General features: G+C 40.5%; 1 protein-coding gene across 4 annotated transcripts in view; it reads left to right on the top strand.

The window, feature by feature from the left end:
- Nucleotides 1-23,661, top strand: part of LOC106889264 (FERM, RhoGEF and pleckstrin domain-containing protein 1) — a 208,738-nt gene that overhangs the window by 150,399 nt on the left and 34,678 nt on the right. For 3 of the 4 annotated variants that reach the window (XM_014944110.1, XM_014944109.1, XM_014944107.1), the window contains 7 exons: nucleotides 677-791; nucleotides 1,952-2,099; nucleotides 4,777-4,872; nucleotides 5,378-5,541; nucleotides 7,205-7,273; nucleotides 8,011-8,086; nucleotides 10,136-10,376. In XM_014944110.1, coding sequence (XP_014799596.1) covers nucleotides 677-791; nucleotides 1,952-2,099; nucleotides 4,777-4,872; nucleotides 5,378-5,541; nucleotides 7,205-7,273; nucleotides 8,011-8,086; nucleotides 10,136-10,376 — 909 coding nt within the window. The remainder of the gene's footprint in view (nucleotides 1-676; nucleotides 792-1,951; nucleotides 2,100-4,776; nucleotides 4,873-5,377; nucleotides 5,542-7,204; nucleotides 7,274-8,010; nucleotides 8,087-10,135; nucleotides 10,377-23,661) is intronic. The other variant, XM_014944108.1, reaches the window with a different exon arrangement.

The raw sequence follows: 23,661 nt of genomic DNA, 5'->3' as shown, positions 1-23,661 counted from the left end.
AAAAAAAGGAAATCTCACTGAATGGGCTGCAAAATGGAAGGTGGGTGTGACATACTGTTGCACACACGGTATTGAATAACTGCAGCAGATGGAAGCAACTTTGAGGAGGAGGGAGACAGAATGTGTCTCAAACTGCTGCAAAATTAGAGGAAGACAAATGTTTCGTAACCCCCGTGAGGTGGAATACATGCCTGCATTCAAACAAGCAGACAAAACCATCTCTTTTCAGGTTGTCCCCCAGAGATTATAGTGTGGGGCATGGGCCTTGGGGCTTGTGCTTGGCTGCTCTGGGGAAAGGCACCTGAGAGATGGATTAGTTGTGCTGAATTAGTGCTGTCCTCACTGTCACATCCCCATCCCCTTATCCTGCACACAAGTCAAGGGAGCATTGTGGTGGCTTCATTTGTTCAGTTTGCATCCAACAGCTACTTGCTTGGTTGTGGTGGATGGGAGGAAGCCTTGCGCTTCTTCTCACGTACCAGATACTGACACAGGAGAAGGGAGGAATGTGTGTAAGGTAACGTAGTGGGAATCTGAATTATAAACCCATGACACAGCTCGCAAGAAACTATGTTTGCTTCTCTGCCCTCTTCCAGCTGTCTGCACCTTTTGGATTGCCCGAATAATTCAGATTTAACAAAATGTTTTAATAGACTTTTCTTAAAATTCTCCGTAGCTGAGATTGGGGATTTTGATGAAACCATAGATCGTGAACACTTAGCGAAGAACAAGTATATACCTCAGCAAGAAGCACTAGAAGACAAAATCATGGAATTTCACCGTAGTCACATGTAAGACTCTTTTATTCTTGTTGTGGGCCTTCTTTTCCTTTAGAGTAGTTTTAACTGTAAATATATGCTAGATCATAAGTACAAAAGAGATTTAGACTTCTGACTGTCTCAAAGGTTACTTCTCAAAAAACGTTGAGTGAATTTCCTGAAGGTTACTCCTGCCTTTCTCCCGTCATCATAACAAGATGTTTAAAGAGCAATTGATTTTGATATTCATTCAAGCATGCCATTATTTTACAGTCTATTTCATACAAAATGCTTCACTGCTGATTTTGTACATGCAGGTATGATTGCAAATGATGACTGATCAGTCAGGCACTTCTGGTAGCAGTCTTTGATTTCAAGGACATTGAAAGTTGCTTTTTCACACTTCCATGCTGTCCTTACAGATGGGTGAAGAAGGGGTTTAATGATAGTTTTAGGAAAAGCATAAAGTGCTTGCAGAATTAGGGATGTGGGGGAATAGGATTCAAGAGGATGATACCAATAGGTATCCTAAGGCCTGGAGAAAAGACTAATAGTAAGAAGATGGTTCAAAGAATTACAAATAAGTCATAGAAAGATATTTTTTTTTGCTGTCGAGAATGTTTCAAGACTTGAACAACTTAATTTTGAGCTACATTGAATTAGACATGAGTGGTAGGGAGTTCTATAGCAGTAATAATCAACACTTTTGCATGATTTCATCATGATCAGTTTAGTGCACATGGGTTCCCAACACTTATGTTAATGTTTTCATGTCTTCTTTTTTACCTCATTTTGGTATTGCATTCACTTTTACAATGAACAACATCCTTACACACTTCTGTTTATGATTTAGTTTTTTAGAAATATGGCATATTTTTCCAATGGAAAATAAAAGCGAGGTAGTGAATTCTGTTACAGTTAATGGTTGAAAATCTGGCTGCATGGGGTGTTTCAGAATTGGAGCAATCAAAATTTCTAATAGACTGTAAAATCTGTGGATTCTTTGGTATTAGACTAACATAAAGTTATTCTGGCTGATATAAATCTGGGGATGTAGAAAAACCATTCAGATATTATACCTCTGGCAGGTTTCAGTCTCTTTGATGAAATGTCTCTTTGTTCTCTGGAGGACCTGCTGATCTCTATTAAAAAGTGTGAAGAATTTGTGCTTCTTCTCTGTTTTCTTTCTCAAGGGGACAGACACCAGCAGAGTCTGACTTCCAGCTTTTGGAGATTGCCCGTCGGCTGGAGATGTATGGAATACGCTTGCATCCAGCCAAGGACAGGGAAGGGACAAAAATCAACCTGGCTGTTGCCAACACAGGCATTCTGGTGTTTCAGGTTAGAGCTGCTTAGGACATGACTTTGTACTTTATAAAACAGAGAGATTTCTTACAGCGATAAGAATTCAGGACCTCAACCATGTCCAAAAGAATTCGGTTGGGAGCATTCAGGAACTTCCAGATTTTTTTCTAACAATGACCGTAAAACCTTCTATAGCTGCATTAGGTCCTTCACTTCCAAACTCTTAACCTTGTTTGCATGCAGAGGGTAGAACTCCATCTGCAGCCACAGTGTGCTGTTCAAGATGCAAACTGATCCACTGCTCACAATTTGCAAGTTGGTCATGCAGACACCTCCTACGTATAGGAGCAGGTAGGTCTCGCAGGCATGGTGCATACTAAATGGGTGTGAAGCAGGGACAAATAAAACAACAGACAACTGAAGTACTTGGAGAAGGATGTAAGAAGTGAATCTAAGCTCTGTGTACCATTACTTTGTCAAAGTTTCTTGTCCAGCCTCGGCCATTCTACCTTTGCTGAATCCGTGAATCTTACTTCTGTCCCTAAAAGATCAAAGTATTTTCCCTACATTTCGTTCCCCTCATTTCTTGCCCCAGTCAGCCTAGTAGATATTCATGAAGCATCATTAGTAAATTTATCAAATTCTTGTTCTGCAGTTCCCCTTAGGTAAATAGCAAACTGGGCTTTTACAGTTGTGAAGGTACAGATAGTCACCTGGTGTAGACTGCTTTCACTTGACAAACTTATGTCTACTAGCATCCAGAATGCTACTTGCCTCACTGGATGTTAAAAACAGTAAGTAAACGGTCCTTTAAAATGTCCATTTTTACAATTGTCAAAGACTATTCATTTTAACTTCCATTAAAATACTAGTGTTTTCAATCTTATAAAGTACTTCGAGTCCTTTTATAAAGAAAAACAACAGCAACAAACCCAGAAATATGTCTGACCCAAATGTTCTGAGATCTAAACGATAAAAAAAACAACTACCAACAAAAAAACACCAAAAAACCTCCCTGTTCAACTAAATTAGTTGCTAGTAAAACCCCCAAACTGAAGCATCGCTGGCGGCATGAGAACACAAGTGTGTGATTAGAAATGCACATAACTTGAGTAATTGTATATCCAGGCTCTTCCCCTGCTCCCCCACAGTATTTTTATCATCTGAATTAGTTAATTGCAAAGCCTTATAAACTAAGACTGTCTTACAGCTGAAAGTATGTGTCTGCACAAAACAGCATGGACCTCACTGAGTCCCAGCAGACAGCTGGGATCCTTCCATAAAGATGTCGCTGCTGGTTGAAGGCCTAAGGCCTGACGTGTAAGGCTCTAAAACTTGGTCATCTCTTCTTGTCCTAATGTGTTTTGGACTTTCAAAACAGTGGGTTTTGCAATTTTTGGAAAAACTTGGAAATTTTGCTGGATCAAATTTCAAGACTGAATGCTGAGAAGGAAGTCAGGCTCTGACCTGCTGGAGTCTGCCCAGCAGTTGGCCGCTGGCCGTAGGCTCAGAGCTTCCTTCAAGCACTTCACAGGGCAAGAGCCTTAAATTCATCTTTTTATTTTAGATATAACTGAGAGAAATTGAAATATGAAGACCTCGTTAGAATGACCTCAAGGAAAATAACGGTTCAGTCACAAATGGCATAAGCAGTGCTCAGACTCATTTTAAAGCCTGCCATTTATTTAGAATTCAGTGTCAGCGCTGCTGAATATTCTGATGGAGATTAATTATGTGATTCTTAGACAGCAGGTTGACTTAGCAGAGATCATCACATTGTCATTACTCCTACGTTCGTCTGGTGATGGCACCCAGATCAACGTGGGTTTCTGCATTTGGCAACCCTGTAGTAGCTCTCTGAAACTTCTGTGCTGTAGGCATGTTTGTTTTGAAGTCTTTATTGAATAAACTACTGTAATGAATATTTTAAAATAATACCTCCAATACCTTCTAACATTGATTAAGAAAGAAACTTCTGGGGAGTAGGGGCTAATGATGCACTGGCTGGGAATTACAGTGTTTTGAAGAAAATTTCTCTCAGGCTTCCTGTTTGCTTCTGGGTTTTGGTTGCTTTTTTTTGGGAAAAGCTTTTTGTGGGTCCTCAGAGACAAGAAATTTATTTACAAGCAAGAAACAACTTATGTTGCTCCCTATGAAATGTCAAAATACAGTGTTTTGAACTTCCAATACAAAACTTCCCCCCCCCCCCCCCCCAGTTAAGTGTTAACTATAGGGGAGTTTATTTTGGCTTGTAGACAGACAAAGAGGGAAGAAGTCTACCCCATCAAAGTGAGATGACCATGTTAAGTGTCTGGGTTTCCTACATTCTCTGTAGGTGGTAGAAATAGAAGGAGGCACCTCTGGGAAGTGACTTAGTCCACTGAAAATCAGAGTCTGTGTAGTGGAACAAGACAATATCATCTGGACAAAAGCTAGGCCACCCTGTTTTGTGCAGTGTTACTGGGTCAGATACTTTCACATCAACGCAGTGTACCTAGTCCTATAAATATGCAAGAGTTTAACCATAAGTACCTGCCTTCAGTCACAGCACTAGATGCTTATGATTTGCATTATCAGAGGGTGAATGATAAGAAATGTCATAATTTGAAGTGAAGTGAATAGATGATTAATTTATGACAAGCTTTCTGTAGTGGTTTAGATTTCTCCATTCAGTTCTGAAATGCTTAAACTCTGCTGCCTTTGTTCTCTGTAGGGTCACACCAAGATCAATGCCTTCAACTGGGCTAAGGTCCGAAAGCTGAGCTTCAAGAGGAAACGTTTTCTTATCAAACTAAGGCCTGATGTGAATGTAAGTCCTTGACAGGAATTGATGAAGTTGGCAAAAGGTTGTTTGGTAAACTTCTACTCAAAGATCAAACGTGTTTTTATCACCTCAAGAAGATTTTTTTTTTTTAATTAATTGCTTATGTTCATTGTTGGTACTGCACACGTCAACCTGGCATCTCAGGTGAGCAGTCTCAGCAGAGTTGTAAACTGAATGTCACAGAGTCATCTTCTGGCTGTGACACTGGTAACTCTCTCATCAATTCTTTGAGGTAGACCACTCTTTTTGTTAACTGTCACTGCTTTATCTCCATCACATACGTCAATGAAAGGAAGTTTGAGGAGTAGCTCTGATATTGCCAGGCAGAGTGATGTCTCGGAGTGGGAAGGATAGGGCATGCTGAGCCTGAAAGCCAATGACCTGGGTAAAAGGGTTTTTTTTTTTGTAGTATAGCGCCTGTTTTGTCAGTGCATCCCTGTAATGTGTGTTGCTTGCTTGCTTACATTGCAAACACTATCTCCATTTTCAGAGTTCGTTCCAGGACACCCTGGAATTCCTTATGGCCAGTCGAGATTTTTGCAAGTCTTTCTGGAAGATCTGTGTGGAGCATCATGCCTTTTTCAGGCTTTTTGAGGAACCTAAACCAAAGCCTAAACCCGTTCTTTTTTCTAGAGGTTCATCATTTAGGTTCAGGTAAGACTTGCAATTCTTCTTTCCACCTTTGTTGCCTCCCTGTTTCAAACTCACATCCATAATGATGTAGGATTAAACCTATTATTTTCAATTCCCATTTTTTACATTGTAGTTTGCTCCTTTATATTTTCCTTTGCATTTTCTCAGCCAAAACAGTGCAAATGACACTGTAGGGAAAAAGCCTGCATTCATTTTCTAATAGCTGTTGCAAAATAGCTTTCTGGAGGTAAGTTATAAAGTATATAGGCTCCAGCTGGTTTCACATAAGAAAATCCATCTGTGTCCTAAGCAATATTAGATAGCAACTTTTTGGCATTCTTTGGATCCTCTGCTTCTAGGATGAAAACCTTCCTGTCTATCAGAGCAGAGATTTGTCTTTTCGTTGCATGTCCCTGTGGTAAACCCATCTCTGCAGTTAAAAGCAATGGCTTGTATTTATGCTTGCAGAGGGTTTATGTGAGATGACCATCTATGCTAAGACCAAGTCTACCTGCGCTATTTTTAGAGTTGTAGAAAGGTTTTTAATACTTAGGTGGTTGATTTTTTTTTTTTCTTACACTGGCAGAAGCCTCACTGTAGATAATTGTATTGTGTATGCCAGCGGGGAAATCCTTTTATTCATACAGTTTATTTTGTTTGCGAAGCTGAAATGAGCTGAACAGCCAGAAACCCTCTTTGCTGAGATAAACTGTACACCCTAGTTGTCTTGCACAAGAACGTAGTAGATATGGCAGTTCTCTCTTCCTGCTTTGATTTCTTGCCTACAAAGTAGGTGAAGGTGGAAGGACCCGTGTTAGGGTAAACAAGCTATAATTGTTAAGTTTCTGCCTGAGTAAATAGAGGACTGTAGGTGCCTTCAGCTTACCTCCTGGTTTGGAGAGCAGGTTTTGGCTACATCCTCCAGTCACTGTGAGCTGTGCTGTGTACATTCAATAACTTTTTCCAGGCCCTGCAGTAAGTGGATTAGTTTGAAGCCTGTAATGAATGGGAAGGATTTGGATCTCTGTTGAAAATTCTTGAGGTGTGGGTTTCCTTTGCTGCTCTCAGTTCCCTTTGGAGTTTATATCTTTGCACAATAGGAAGTGCTGGGCTTTCTCACTACTTTTTTGTGGCCTGTAGCAGAAGGGGACAGAGTGATTTCCAGCCCAATACTCTGCAGAAAATGTATGTATGTTTAGTTGATGTGTTTCATATTAGCAACTGAGTCAAGAAGTGCATTTCATCTTGGTTCCAGGGTTTACTGATACCAGGTAAGGTTGGTATTTGGCTCTCGAAAGAATTCAGGAATGTTCTTTGTTCCTGAGAGGAAAACTTAACCCTTGATTAACTTTCTGTTATGGTGACTTCCCAGTAATGTAGTATCCTATAAAGGGCACACAACTGGGTTTAAGTGGTTCTGAAGTGACATCAAAAATTAGCTCCATAGCAAAAAAAGAGGTAAGTAACAGGCAAAATTTAAAAAAATCTCTGTGTATCTGATGACACATACAATCCACTTATGACCTTACATGAGTTTCTCCTGATAGCTGACAAACACTTTTCTGGTTGCTGTGACCTCATATGCAGGCCACGTTACATGCTTATGATGAGCAGGTGGTATAACGTATTCAATGTGGCAAATTCAGTATCTTACATTGCTATTTTAACTGTGGTTTTCTTCCAGTGGCCGGACCCAGAAGCAAGTTCTTGACTACGTTAAAGAAGGAGGGCACAAAAAAGTGCAGTTTGAAAGGTAAGAGGAAATAAATGAACTATTACGTTATATTTTAATCAAAGAAAAGTTGTGATTTCCAGTTAGTTATATTCTAAGATCTTGGCACCAGTCCACGTGAAAAATTTCTTCTTTGCTGGTTTGACAGTTTGTCATTTGTGTAATAGTCCCTTGGTTCTGAATGTTTTGGCTGAAGCTGGCATAGCATGGAGTTTACTTAAAATCAATAGTCTTCAATCTTCTTTTTTCCTGAGTGAGTGTCCTACCATCACAGGTAACTTCCTCCCGTACTGATTTGCACCCTTTTCGATGGGATGTGGTTAATATATGTAAGCAGACATACTCACCTCAGAATAAAACTGAAAGTAACAGGTATATCCAGCCTCAAGAGAGAGGTCTGCAGGGAGGGCTTCCAACTTGTTAGAGCCAGTTCTACCTGAATTCATCTTGCTTGTGGTGAGCTGAAATTAATGACCAAAACGCCACAAAGATCACGACAACAGTTCATTGCTTATGACTCATGTTCTGGTCATAGACCATTTTTCCTTCAGTGCTTCTCCCTTTTCTTACAATGGTATCTTTGCAACACAGAGCGCATTTAAATTTTACAGAAAGTACAGAATGTTAATCTGTTTTGGAGCAAACTTTTATGAAAGCTGCTATTCAAAGGATTTGTTTTAAAGGAGGCATGTCTCTTGGTTCCTATTTGTAGAAAACTCTGAAATGGCTTCTTACTCTGATTTTCCTTTTATCTCCAGGAAACACAGCAAGATTCATTCCATCAGGAGTCTGACTGCACAGCCTTCAGAACAGCATACAGAGGTGCCAAAACAAGTCAGTGATGTTGATGAAATCCTGGATCATGCCTTTTAAATATTTCTTCTTATGTTACCCTTCATCGATTGCTGTTTTCAAACTCCAGGAGCATAGTTTTTTGCTTATTTCCCAGTTAACTAGGAGCCCTGGGTGTCATAAGTTTTAGGTTCTGCAAGTGGAACAGGTTCATTTCCATTGTGGAACGGAGTTGGTTCGAGACAACCAGACAGATATAAACAGTGAGTTTGTCTGAGCTGTACTAATGACCATCTAAAAAATTGCAACCCACAGTTTTTGCTGAGGTTCTAGGCTGTAGCTGCTTATTACATCTGGGAAAAGTTTAATTCTTTTTTCCTCACTGGAGAGTCCTGGTTGCCCATGACAAGGTGTTTCGTAGTATTAACCAGGGAGAAGAAGAATTATTTCCTTAGAAAACTTACAGCTCTGGACTTTTCAGCTATTATCTCTGGTAGATAGATACCTGATGTATTTGTGTTATGTTAATAGCTGTTAGGAATCTGCAAATCCAATAGCGCAATAGTGGCAAGGCTGCAGCAGCTGCATGTTCCCAGATCCAGCTAGTAGTAAGGCTGAGCACATATTCACCATAGGCACCCGCATAAATGCATGTATACAATATTAGTGGAAAATATGTATACAGATATACAATATAGATCCCTCCAGCAACTAGTTTTAGACAGTCTATCTAGTAGCAGTTCCCTGGATCCTCAGGTCTCTCAGTGGCTGGTACGTGGACATACAAACCCCCAAGGCTCACAGCCCCACTCCAGTTGTCAGTACTCGGACCTATACACACACACTGTGGGTTCCTCCAGTAATTCATCTTAGACACCCAGTCTACCCAGTAACTGGTACCCTGGTTCCCAGTTATCTCATGCACAGATGCATACACATCAAAGGTGTCTCTCCGATAGCTGGTCCAGTCGTATGACATTACCAGTAATTGACCCTCAGGCCTCATGTTCTTTCCGGTGTCTGGCCTGACTTACGGCCACTCCAGTACTTGGCTCCCAACTCTCCTATCCTACTTGCCAACTAGCCCAGTTTAATGTTGCACATTGACCTACCCACCCAATCAATATGTACATGGTCTGGTCTCTCCAGTTGCTGGCATCCCCAACACACCCAGTCCATGCATGGGTTGATGGCTTTACTGGGATAGCCCCCAGAGGAGCTGGGTCAGTGAACTCCATTTCCCTGACGAGGTTATTGGGGCTGCTCCACCTACCAGTGTTTCTCTGTGTTCATCTGTGTCTGTGGAGGTGAACCTATAATCACCTAACATTACATTAGGTAGAGCTTAAATGGTAGAAGCAAGCTACTAGATTAACATACGTAAGAATGCTACACGCACTTTCACCTTCCTTGCATTGCTTCCTTTTGATATTCACAGGCGCTCTCATTTTTGCAAATTTAAGTACTTCAGAGAATTTTGCTATAAAAGCAGCCCATTTCAAATATCTTTTAGCGTTTTAAATATTGCTAAGACAAGCTCAGGTAGATGGAACATGGCTACTGGGCAGATGCGACATATTTCTGTATGCAGAAAAGCCAGCCCAGGAATTAGTGGCAGGTATGCTCCAGGGACAGAATGTGGCGAGTTCAAAAACCCACACCTGGCTTTTTTAAAGTAAGCAGGTTGTGCAAATTTGTCTTATGCGTTTATCTTTTTTGTCCCTCCAGCTTCTCAGAATAGTGCGAACAGGTTGATGTTCTTAGTGTTGATGGATGCCTTAGGGCATTGAAACACCTCAAATACCCCTTTTTATATATCACCACATTCTGTCTGCCCTCTCTTCCCTTGCTTAGTTTATGTATTTTTCTGTTCTTAAGATCAGAGACCTCTTTCTTCTGATTTATTTTGAGTCTTAGGTTACCTCTTAGGCTTTCAAGAGACTCCTGTGTTGCTGCAAGATGCAGTGCAAAATTCTGGTGTGTAATTACACATAGCCTTTTCCCTCTGACCCCTTTTCCTCCCAAACCTCTCCCCTTCCACCCTTCCCTCTCCCTTTGTCTCCCCCTTGCCTTCCTCCTTTATCTTTCCAGAGCTCTAGCTTTGCCTATGGAGACGACAATGACGCTGCAGCCATGCAGAGCTCCCGGCAAGGGAAGGAACTGAAGGCTTCAACAGAAGACACTGGACAGCACAAGAGCCCTTCCTTGAAGAAGAGCCCAAAGGAAGCCAGAAAAGTGGATGGAGCAGTGGTGTCAACAGCGGAGGAAGAAGAGGAGGCTGCTAAGGACAGGATGCAGCAGAACAGACCTCAGTCACAGCAACCAAGCACAGGTCCAGCTTCCAGGGCTGCTCATGGCAGCAGCACCTCCATTCCTTTCATTGACTGCAGTGATGTAGATAGCGAGTATGATCTCCTCAGAGGACAAATAACCCGGTCATATTCCCAAACAAATGACAATTATGAGGGTGATTTGACCAGTGGTGCCTATATTCACTATAGAGATGAAAATCGCAATAGAGCTAGATACAGGGATTCCTCCGCCTCTATAAAGTCTTCCCAGTATCTCTCTGAAGAGTACCTGGATGATAACCCAGCTAATCTCTCCTTCTACACCGGGGGAAGTCCCCGGATGCCAAGGCACAGCTCACTGGTTGATGAAATGTTTAGAGGGCCAGGGAGCCGTAGTCCACTGGCCACTCCGTTGCCTCCCAGTAGCAAAGGGTCAAGCCCTAACATGAGCCTGAGCAGAGCTGGCTCTCAGGGTTATGTCTCAGAAAACGGGCATGACTGCAGGGTGAGGACTGAGGAGGAGGATAGCCATGCCAGTAGCTGCCATGGGTATGGCAGATATTCTCCAGGGTCTCAACGGCTGCGTGCACAGAAAATCCCAAATCTCTGCAATAAATCAGTGACAGATCCATTTATCCTAAGCCAGGTATCCTCAACCCCTGGGCAGGAGTATAGATCAGAGAGATACTGTAAAGGAGACGGGGTGGCTAAGATGTCTTCTCCAGAAGGCAAAATGATGGCCAACGGTATGCCAGCTGGAGCACAGTCAAAGCAGAGCCCAGTCATACAGTCACTGCATGCCAGTGGCGTGATGGATCACATGGCTGCCATCCAGATGATGGAGGGCTCCACCAGCAGTGGGACAGAATCAAGCGATTCTGACTCAGAAATCATTAACCCCTTCACTCACCCCTTGGTGTTTGGAAATCCCATTGTGCTGAGTTCCTCTCCCATGCCTAGAAATAAGTACTCCTTTGGAAGCCTTCAGCTTGACGAGGAGGTAGAGGAGGATGTGTCTGTTGGCCTCAGTGATGAAGACGGTGTGCAGGTCTTCAGTTGCTAGGGACCGGGGCATATGAGACCAGTGCATACTGTGATTGCTCATTAGAGTGATTGCATCTTCTGGGGCTCAGGAAGCGTGGCTGGTGATAATTTCAGCACGTGGGCACATTTCAAATGTTATCAATGTACTGACCAGCCAGAGGGAAGGGATGCTAGAAATACAATCATGAGGATAAATCTCAATGAAGCTTAACAGTAATGTATCTCCTCTGAAAGGCAGGAGGAGAGGAAAATTATTACTGATATAGGTACCTTTTTAAGACTTTATACACTCACCTGTTCTTGATATGAAGTCATATTTTAGGTATATATTGTAGCTTCTTTGACACTTGACTAGGTTTTTTTGACAAAACAAACAAAAAGGAAATTAAGTAGGTACGTTGTGCTCTTTTGTATGTCTATTACTTTTTTTTCCTCTCCCATATAAGGAGAGCAACTTACGAGTGCCTCAACAGAGTTAGGAGAAAAAAAATTAAGCTTAACGGCCAAATACAGGCAGCTTGATATTCAAGACCAAGACTTGTTGAAATCTTGAAATATGCTGGAAAATCTTTTCGTAGCAAGAATGTGTTTGGTCTACTCATCTTCATAACCCATTTTATAATCTTAACTGATGAACTGAAGATATAAATTAGGCACATATACAGGAGCAATAACAGTATTGGCTTTTTCTTCAGTGGATTCAACAGGCTGATTTGGTGATGGAGGTTTTGAAACTCCAGACTCTTCCTTGGGCGAGAAAGAGAACAAGATGAAAGATACAATTCAAGTGAAAAAAATTTAGATTGGAACAGCTCTAATGAAGAGTGGTATGAGTATTACTTGCAAGGCAATCCTTTCTATCCTTTATCAGTGTGGTATAAAGATTAATTGGAAAGGATTTTTTTCCCCTTATTCTCTCAGTGGAATTATTCACAGAGACATCAAAGTTCTGTTGTGGGTGATTTTTGGTGGGGGGTTTGGAGATGGTGGCTGTTTGATTTTATTTTTTTGCTTTGATCAGGAAAAATCTTTATCTGTGCAGGATCCAATTAGTCTGACATAGGCTATTTTTTTTAAGAGTGCCACCTCATAAATTTTTCATCTTTTGACACAGAGAATGATAGGACTAACTGTGGTCCAGGCTGATTGTCTTCTGTACTGTACATAAAGTAGCAAGATTTTGGCACGTGTGCAGAAGCACAGAAAGGCTAAATCTTTGTAAACTTCCTTTTCACAGGCTAAAAGTATTGAGAATTAAGGCTGTATAGTAGTAAAATCTGATTCTAGTTTCTCCGAGTTAATTAAGAATATCCAGATGAAAGATGTCCTGTTATGGAAAGTGTCCTGCAGTTATTAAGAGCTGGGAGACAAGATGTGCTCTTTAACACTGGCCTTAATTTTAACTTTTATATATTTTTCTTGTAGGGAAGGGAACTAAATTTGAAAATTTTAAGCAATGAACAAGAGCATTGACTGAACTGCAGGGCACTTGCAGTGATCTGCATCATGCAGTGCGTGCATGCAGCAATGATGAATCCATCCACATAAGTACTGATGAACAACTTACAGGACTTTGTAGATCTAGACAATGTGAAATTTTCAAGATCATTTTTACAAAAGTAATAAAATAGGAAGTCTTTTTAATTTTTCTAATGCCTTGGTCTATGCACATTTTAACAGAGTTTAATCTGAGTGAAGGATATTTAAAAAGATACCTACAGTAGTTAGGCATGTCTTGTTATATACTTTACTTTTTTGCAGTAAAACATATCTTTGTGTAAATACAAGTTTTAACCTGCTCATCTCATTTAGTGTGTTGGTTTTCTTGAAGATTAGATGCCTCATTTTTTTAACAGAAATTATTTATAGCATCTCTTTAGACCATGATATTTTGGTGACAGGGAATGCTCTTGTTTGTTCCTGTCGTTTAAAGCATGAATCTAGAAACAGCAAGATTAATAATTAGGGAAAAGCTTGCTTGTATACTATTCTAAAGAAGGTGGTTTGTGTTTTGGATTTAGAATAGCTGTAAAATAATTGCCTTGAACTTCTCAATATTTAAGATGAAATATAGCTAGTTGAAGCCTGCATTAGCAGATAGGGTGAGCGTGGGGAGTGGGTGCATGAGTTTCCTTTTGATTTTTTTGCTGCCTGTGCAGCAAAAGTACCGATAGTTATATTATACAGTAAAGTAATAGCAATCTGGACAGATGAATTAATTGCTTTGTTAGCCAGTAAAATTAGAGTGTGAGTAATGGATTTTCAACAAAAGGATTTGCAGTCCTTTCTGCTACTTAAGAAAAGTGGATAGATTTCATATTGCTTGGATTTAAGTGAATATAAAATATTATAAGTGGTGTTTACTATTTTGCATCCTTTCATATACTGTTTTCGGGCCTGATTTCTTCTCATTTGCCTACAAAGATAATGGATTTATAATCTTGCAAGAACAGACCTGCTGGTAGCTGGAGTTAGCTCAGTTGCTAATAAAGTATCTCAACAGCTTTTTTTTTTTTTTGTTTTGAATATTATTCTCAACAATGAAATATGAGGGTTTCTCTCCAACTCTTTTCTATAATCTGGCATTTTTTCAGCTTGAAATGTTGAAGTAGTTGTTGTTTTAACACATGTGGAATTCTTCCAGTTTGAAGAAATGAAGTTTGTAAATTACATAGGAAACAGTTTCATTTAGGATGAATCATTTTTTGCAGCATTCTTATGCCACTGAAGTTCAGTTTAATATCAGTAGACAAGCATTTAATTAAAAACAGTCTGTGGCCCGAATTCCTCCACCAGACATGTGGTTCATATCTGGTTGCTTGCCAAGAATGGTAAATGAGAGAGCAATTTCAAATTGACGTTTTCTCATAGGATCAGGTCCCCCGGAATTCATCTGGGAGTTTGTTTCTGTGAGACAAATACAGAAGGGCCTTGCAGGAAAGAACAGAAAACCTCTGGGCAAGACTGTGGATGAGATGAAATGAGATGGGGAAATTCTTGTTGTTCTAGTTCACAAAGCACACAGGGGAAGAGGAGGCTGTCAGCTCAAGTTAGTCATTGCAAGCATTGATTAATCTCCATACCCTGGTCAGTGGCAGTGGTCTAAAGTACACCCATGTCTTCTCAAGTCTAAGAGAGATAGCTATAGAAAAAATGAAAGATTTGATTCTCCTTGATTCACCATTCTGAATTTTTTATTCAGAGGAGTTGACTTAAATCCCATCCTCTTGAAGTGCTCAGCTGTGTCTACTCCAATTGAGTAGTCCTGAGCCACCCATCTCCTGTCCTTCCAGGGGATGTGCAGGAAGCCTCTTGTTGGGCTTAGCACTGTGCTGAACCAACTCTGTCCCTGCAGTTGGATGAATATGGAGACTAGTTCCAAAAGCAGTTTTGGGGTTTGTCCCAACATATTGTGCAGATGTACTTAGTCTATGGATAAAAGACACTCTGATTTCTTTTTTTTTCTGCTATTCTAAGTACCTGACCATGTTCAGTCATCTGCTGTAGTGAATGAGAATTCATATTAGAAAATTTTGAATTTTCTCCAGCTCAGCAGTAGCTCAAATGTACTGTGTCCTGTTGGGATCTTCTCCTGGAGGTGTTGGGATATAAAATTTGGGAATAAATTTGGCTAGATGAAGGAAACATGGGTGGTGGCAAGTTGATGTTGGAGCCAGGACCTTCATAGGATATTGCAGCTATGCAGTTTTGAATAATTGATATCTGAATGGTCCAGATTGCACTCTTTTCAGTTTAAGCCTGTATCCCATCAAACGTATTCCTCATGCATGACCGAGAGGGGTGTTCTTTGAAGATGATTTGTGCCCAGTGCTGCCATTGTCTCAAATCACCTGTAGCTCATAGGCCTGACTAACAAGTACCATCCCGTTAGCTATTGTAGCACACCCTAAATACAAATTATGTCAAAGAAAAGCTGGAAGAGAAATTTCTGTAGCTGAAAAATGTCAATACGTAACTGAGAGCTTTTAGGTTTGCTGTAGTTGCAGGTACATTGTGTAAGTTATATGGAACTGACATCAGTTACAAAGAATATGGATGAACATAATCAAACAGTTACGTCTTAATGATTTGAAAAATTAAATCAGTGTACAGTTTGCTTCAAGGTTAAAGGGCATGCAAAATTAGACAGGCTTTTCTTGATGGGGCAGCATTGGCAACGCTGAACCTAAACACTAGAACCCAGCAAAGGGTGAAACCACAGTGGTTTGTGAATTAGTTCACTAAATGGGCCTAGTATTATTAGACCAGACTGCTTTAGTACCTGTTTTTATTCCCTTGAATATTTGTAGGGCTGGTTTCTGTTTGCACAGATGTTTGTGGAACAGCTTTTATCAGTTGAAGCAGCTGTATTCATTCTAAAGCAGTAGCATTCATGCCAGAAGTTCTTCTCTGGTCTCTCTATCTGTACATGCAATTTCTTGGTTGTGACTGGAGAAAGTCAAATGGAAAATGGGTTAGACAAATCTAAAACCTGTCTGTAGCTCCTCTTTTTTTTTCACTTAGAAGCAGAGATGTTTTAAATTCTGTCTTCTGTCCCACGATAAACACACACACATGCAGAGGCACCATAATCAACTAGAAAATTCTTCTGGCGGGCTTTTGGGTTGGGAAGAAAAAGAAAAGAAGAGGAATAGGAAATATCTTACGTAAAAATGTCTAGCCATATTTATTTACAGTTCCCTTTTGGCGTAGCGTGCTTTCCACTCTTCTCCTGAGAGTATAATGCCCCAGTACTTTCTTAGGGTACTCAGAGAGCAGGAATTGTGTTGATCAGTTAAACCGATGAAGCGGACCTGATTTTGAATATTCAAAACCAGTGATTCATATCTCATCAGTATGATTTATATGCAATTAGTATGAATTGTGGCTATTTCTGGAACACAACTTCAACAGAAGAAAGGAAGTCTGACCTATAAATTGTGTCAAACACCATGTTTGTTTAACTAGTCTCATTTGTCATAATGAGTCATTAGACTGCTGCCAGAGGTGACTTTAGAATGAAATTTTAATTGCTGCAATTTAACTTGTAAAGATGAAAAACAAATTAACAATCCAAGTTTTTCCTGGCTTCCACACGTGTGTGGAGGAGTTGGGTGTCACTTACCTTTGTGCTCAAGGATCAAGGATGTGGACCACTGGAGATCCACCTCTTTCAGCAGTATGGTGGTTACTGGCTGGAAAGGACAGTGGGTGTGAAGGAAAGAGGTTCTGTGTTCAGGCATGTATAAAGGGAAGAAAGTCAAAGTCTCTTTTAGTCTTCCAGTAATGCTTCTCTCTCTGAATGGTGTAGTTTCTTAAGGCAACTTCTGTATGTTTTAGTGCATCTCTCCATTTCATTTAGGGGATCGATTATCTTCTCCATACCAAATAAGAGAGACCCTAAATATATGAGGGAAATTGAATGTTTTGGAAGAATTTTTAATAAAAACACCTTTCTTGTGCCAGCTGCTGGCAGACGCGAGTGGTAGGAGAACAGTCCTTTTGTCAGAAACCCAGCTGCTTGTTGCTGGCTCCTACTTGATGATGGTCAGAGGGGGTTCTGATTATAAGTGGCTGATGCACAGAGTTAACACCAGGAGGTCCCAAAGATTAGACTCACATGTAACTTTTCTTAAGTGTGGGTAGCAGCACTCTGGTTCCAGTCAAGCCACATCAGGAAAAAAATTTGCCTGTGCTGTCAGGTTCTGGAAAGGAAGGAAAATTAAACCCGAGGAAATTAAAATTAACAAAATCTTTCCTCATCTATTTCAGTAATTTCTCTAGTTACTGAAACATACCTAGACAAGGGCACATATCTTATTTATAAGGGAAATAATTCTTGTGCAACATGTGGATCCTGAACAAAGGCTTCTTCTGTGTTTCCCCCCTACAGTTAGGCTGTGTGGTGCCATTGATATTTTAAAAATCAAAGACATCATATGAATAAAAGGCCTAGTTTGGGTGGCATGTAGCAGATCTTTAGGGTATTTTGTCTTCTGTTCTAATTCCGTGGTCTATAAAGAGCGTGTAGAATAAGCGCGGTTTATGTTGTTTGTTATTAAAAGCAGTGAGCACTTTCTTTTAAATGTTATGAGATCTGGAAAGCCTGTGTGCCTGGCTGAGCTGTGTATTCACAGGCACGTTTTTCAGAAGTATGAGTGTAAATAATGGTGGTGTTATTACAGTAAAAGGGGTAAAGACTGTAGGATCATAAATTTGCATGACATGATGGTAAATATTTAGTTTGCTCTAGACTGATTAGAGTTTTAAGGTGTAATTTTTATTGGTGATTTTTTTTGGTAAAGTTTTGGCCTCTGAGAGCCATAAAAATCCACAGTTCCTACTGATAAAAATTAACTCTAAAGCCAGTAATGATACAGCTGTCACTGATTGAACATGGAAGGTCAAAGGAAAACGAATGCTTTTTGATTCAAGAGCTTTCAAGCTTGTTAAAATTAGATTAGATGCTTTCTTTAAAATGCTGCAAAACCTGTTTTGAGAAGAAAACAGGGTTTTGCTTTTGATGGTTTACAGCAAGATCAGAGGTAGGTCTCTCTGTTTAGTTCAGTGAATGTTAGAGCTCATGCCTGTTGCTTTTCCATGAGGCACATAAAAATCTTTGATTAGCTGAATCCTTATTTTTCCCCTCTCCTGCTAAAAAACTCACCTGGACCCACTAACAAAAGTTCATAAGCTTGGCAGTGTTTCACCTATCCAGCCCTTTCCTGATTTCTGTGTGTGCACATGCATAGATGTTTTTTCAGTAAATCCCGATAGTCAAAATTATTTTTTAAAATTGAAAATGCTGGGGACTTCATTCTCATTTTTGTCATTTGTTTAATACCGTTTAAGGAGAAACATTTTTTTGTTTCATTGTATGCACTGTTTTGTCAGCATGTACCTCTCTGGGAGAAAAAGCCTTTTCAATGTTCTGTCTATCCTCAAAGCATGGTGTATCTTCTGTTCCTTGCATTGTTTGCAGCGCTGCCTCAATGTCCTTTTACTGCAGAAAATACCTATTTGTATTGGGAGTACCTAATTCCTCTTCTTACAGTGATCCTGTCTCATAGAGCACTCCTCACCTCGGAACTGGAGATAAAGCCCCACCAGTTTGGGAGTCTCAAATTTGAGAAACCACACCACGTTGAGGAGCGGTAGGGTTGGAGGGAGGGTGGGGGGAAGGTGTGTTTGCCGGGGTATTGGGGCTCCACTGGGCACAATCGGATTGCCCTTCATTTCCTAATGAAGGCTACACCCAAGGACCATCAGGTCCACCTGCAGTAGCTCGTAAGCCAGGATCACTGCAGTCTCGGGGAGATGTCTTGTCGAAATGGACAGTATCTGTGGCATAAGCTTACACGGGGGCTGAAGGCTTTCAATTCCGTTGCAGCACTGTCTGGTGTTGGTTTAAAGACAGACAAACAAAAGCAAACCAGCCCTAACCCTGGGTTCAGCAGAGAATCCTCCTATACGTTTGCTCTATTTCTGTCTGGAAAGATCAAGGCTAGACAAAGGACTGATGCCCAGTGACCTTGTATTCTTCCCAGGCTGTAAAGCTCACTCTTTGTTGTGAAGAGGTGAGGACACCCTGATGTAGGCCAACAGCAGTTACTGTCTGATTTCGCACTCACCGCTGTCTAATACTGCAGCCCACCAGTAAAGCATGGACCTTTACCAACTAAGGAGGTTGCTGGCTACTAAACCAACAGCAAGCTTGATGAGACTATAAGCATGTCAAACCATTTAACTGTGTATGCATGGAATTAATTTTTTTTATTATTATTTTTTAGTTTTACCTGTACTGAAGGCTTTTACTCATTCTAACTGGTATTTTGCTGTAAAACTGTCACTGTTTTAATTGTTCTGTCCATTTGCTGGCTGATGCTTTGTCCTAAATACGAGGAAATTGATTCATTGAGAAGGTGCACCATTCTCCCAAATCCCTGCCACTCCTGCCATGGCCGTGCATTTTGAAGCTATGAAGTCAAAGCAGACCTTTCTCCCTGTCATGTTCCTCTTCAAGCCAGGCAGAGCTACTGGTTGTGTGTGACAGAGGATCTCTTCCTCAGTTGTTTTTTCTTCCTGTTCCTCCTCAAATTCTTTGGTACTGTGTTCAGGGATGTTTGTACATAAATGTATGTGTGGTGTGTAACTACTTTTCAAGATCTTTAATTCTAACAAACTGTATCCAGCACTCCAGCTTGTTTTTTTTAATGAGGAAGAGGAGTGCAGCCTGATGAAGTGGACTGTCAAGTTATCATGCAAGTCGGTGGGGGTTTGTTCTTGGGTTGAGGGAGAGCAGAGCAGAATCTCCATCCCATATCTCTTTTAGCTCAGCAGCGTGACTGTGCCTAGTTCACAGCTGGGGAGAGAAGGGGTGGACACCCTTATTGAACTCTTTTCCGATCTGAAGTACTTAAGTCATCAGTGAAGTGCATATGAAAACTCCTGCCACTTCATCTGGTCTGTCCCCCATGTCATTTTGTATTAGGTGTCTTTCTCAGACCAGAACTTTTAGGTAGCAGGTTGAGGTATACAGCCACTATGACTATGGAAAATTAAGCTAGACCTAGCCGTGTGGCCACAGCAGCAACAGCTCTGTCAAATGTTTTCTTATTAAAGAGCCTTCATAAGTGGTATACTCAGTAATGCAAAGGACAAAGGGACAGCAGCTTGGGTGTTGTCTACCAGACTGGAGCTTAGAAAACACTAAAGCAGAAAACCTTAAAGTCAGAGTAGCTGGGATCTGGATGTCACAAGCTTCCCTTGACTGCAGAGCAGTCTGTGAAGCAGGCCTAAGGGAGAATAAGGTATTGAGAAGGGTGCTTTTCTGGCTCTTAACACATTTTTATTTGTGGTATTAAACCTTGAGAACAATATAATCCTCAGCAGCTGAGTTAGTGAGCACTGTAGATGTACATTTAAGTTTTCCAGGAGAACTGCAGTCACCTTCAGTAATGGTTGATGTTTTCTCTCAGTTTCTGTTTAGTAATTTTCACTTCTTGGTGCTCCACAGAGGACCAACATACCCAGGGGCATCTTAATACAGCTGTACTGTTCCTTCTTGTTAAAACACAGTATGTAGGGATGGGAACTGTTTCTTTTGAAGCAGATGCAGGACGCTAAATGGCGTGAGTTTGTCACTCAGCAGTTTCAGGAGGAAAGGAATAGAGGAAGAGTATCTTCAGGATGCATTGACTCCTGTTTTATCTTCCTCACAAAGAGGAGAGCCCTTCCTTGTTAGGTTAAAGCCTCTAAGGAGGAATTTCCAGTCATCTTATGCTGTCTATGTAGCCACCAAAGAAAAAGGCAGCAGGCACTTCAGCTCACCTATGATTTGAATTGGCCTCTGGGGCAAACTTTCTTCATCAACTGAAAGGTACTGATTTGAACCTTTTTTTTTTCCCTGGTAGTGGGCTTGTTTTAAAGCAGTACAGCTCAGCCACCCAAGGTGCCAACCTCAACCCCAGTCCCTATGATGTAGTGTGGGTGACAGGAGCCTAGGGTAAAGCAGATACTGCTGGTGGGATGGGTCATAGCTGGCCAGCCAAGCTCAAAGCCTGGCCTGCCCACAGCTTTCCATTCCCACCACCAAACTCCAGCAAGCAATCGTGACGTGTGTTTTGACAGAGGTATAGGTATTAAGTATTTGATTTCAGCCACTGGCTTCATTTTACTTAGTGTGTGGAACATGTATGTCGATGGGGGTGATTTGAGACACGTGTAAAGCTAAGACAATAACCCATAGTTTCATGTCCTGTGGCCGTGTAAAATGCCATTTTTGTTTCATAGATTATTTTATTCAAGTTAGCTTTCAATCAAGGGTTATTTTTTCTGTCACTTTGCATACTGCGGTACTTTTCCCCGGTGTTTGGAGGGCAAACTAGCTCAGTGAAACTAGGAACCACTCCAGGTATTTTGGCATTGATGGGCTAATCTGCTATACCATGGTAAAGTGCATTCTCATTATTTGCCACTGTCATCAACCAATGTTTGTTTCTCTTCTTAAACCCAAGCTCAGAAAAGAATTGAAGCACTTGCTTAATTCCTGCCCACCCCAGCATCGATTTGGTATCATTTTAGTATGTACTTAAACAATCCTGAGACAAATATCCTTTTTTACTTGTTTCTTGGCTTGTGTATGTATAGCTGGCTCTGTTATATTTGAAAGATGGCTCGAGTGTGAATCTAAATAAAAATAACATAAAGTACCAGCAAAGACAATTCCATGTTGCCAGCTGCAAACCTTTTAGGCCTCCAATGTGCTGTGCGGAACCACTTGATATCTGGCAACTGACATGCTAATAATTGCCTGTCAGTCAATGAATCCTTTAGGGTAAAATGTGAGGAATTTCAGTACCTTGTAAATAAGATGGGTCTTCTCCCTTCTGTTTATATTCTGCAGTATGTAGTTGATGAGTAGAGCCTGTAAGAATACACTCTTCTGTGGCCTGGGGTCAGATGAAACACGGAGGAAAGACCATTTGGTTAATGCAGGTTACTTGGGCCTCATGTCTTTGAAAAAGAGAAAGTCACTTTGTAGCATTGCCGTGACCCGTCAGCATAACACATGTCCTGATTGATTGGCGATGGGGGAGAGAAGACCTTCCATTTTCATCTCTGGCTTTCTCACAGCGGAATAAGTTTGTTTCCCACCTTTACCGGAACAACATCCAATGCATTGATCTTTATTGCTGTGGTGGTTGTAATTAGGCCCCAGATGTGCTAACGTAACAGCATCTTGAGGCCCTTTTGTAATATAGCCACTTTCTTAGACCTAGCTTTAATTTTCATTTGTTCAGTGTGTTGACGGATGGGGGGGTCTAACTGAGCTCTTGCTTGTAGGTAGTGGTGGTTGGTGTTGGTCACTGTTCATGCCCCCATTGATACCAAAAAGGAGAATGTAGCATTTCAACTTGCTGCAAAATAACCTTTTGCAGCAAGAACGTCAGTGGTGTATCAGTGTGCAAGTCTTTAATCAATGGGGTGTATACTCAATGCTGTGAGCCACCAGGCACGTGTTTTTGTGACACTTTCAGTAATACCTTTCCCAAGTTCAGTCTTCCAAGTGCAGGTTAGGAAGTCTTTTTAATTCATTGTCCATTTGATATTTTATAGTTGGAAATATTTGAGCTGTACTGATAAAAATTCCAGTACATCAGAAGTTAGATCTAGGATTATAAATAGGTAGGTAGATATGTCGATATATCTATATCTATCTATCACAGATAGGTGCTATTTAACTTCTAGACTATAAAGCCTGTGAACTTCTCACAGAGGTGCAAATCATTTATTCACTGTCGTATGACAGGCATAGTGCCAGAATTTCTTTGTTTCCACATTTGAGGTGATACTACTTTTCTTACGTCTTTTGTAATGTAGAGTTAAGTACTTTTAACCTTACAACCTTGCTATTAATCTGTTTCACTATTTCTCAATGATGAATTCCATTTCTTTTGAAAACACTGTATATAGTTGTGTGCTAGTGTCAATAAAATTGACATTTGTGTAACAAGCTGTGGCATTTTCTCAAATTTCACTGAACATTGATTTAGTGTGAAACTGTTGGTAAATCCTTTCATGCTAGCTGTAATAATACAAACCTTTATTTCAGACAAATACTGCTTTGACTTTGATTTATAGCAGGCTACATAACTGTCATGATTACGTAAACTGATAACTGTATTGTTTTTTTCCTTCTCTTTTCAAAGGAATGACATATAAACATGAACTGGTTTGGAATTGGAAAATATTCATGTTCTAGCAATAAATCCTGAGTTCTTCCAGAAAATAAATAGGTTTTACTACTGGCCTAATTACATTTATTGGTGCCTCTGTTTACTGGAATATCTCAGCTGTGTTGTAGCAACAGGAACATTTACCTATCGTAATCTAGGGAGGACAAAACCACATGATAGTAAAATGTATTTGACTTAATTATATATGGTGATGTATGTATTTTACATTTAATCCTAGACAGCATATTAGCTGTGGTAATCAAGAGCCTGTCACATTTTTTTGGTTGGATTTTAATGTACGATGCCAAAATGGTACAGACTGTAAATGTTCTTCCACATGACAGATCTTCTAAAACAGGTTTAGATTTTCAGAGGTTTGGAGGAGGGGTAACTGGGAGAACACTGGGCATTTTTGGCAGACTCTTCCCTTTGTGCAGTCAGTAGTCTGGCTGCCTCCCAGAAGACAAAATGCTAATTTCAGTAATATTTAATGTAGTGTATATGAATCCATGGAAGTGTAATTAATTGTCTAATTCTTTAATAT

This window comes from Calidris pugnax, unplaced genomic scaffold, assembly GCF_001431845.1.
Source record: "Calidris pugnax isolate Ruff unplaced genomic scaffold, ASM143184v1 scaffold69, whole genome shotgun sequence".
Taxonomy (NCBI): Eukaryota; Metazoa; Chordata; class Aves; order Charadriiformes; family Scolopacidae; genus Calidris; species Calidris pugnax.
Note: the sequence above shows the minus strand (reverse complement) of the source record. Positions and strands in the feature narration are given on the sequence as shown.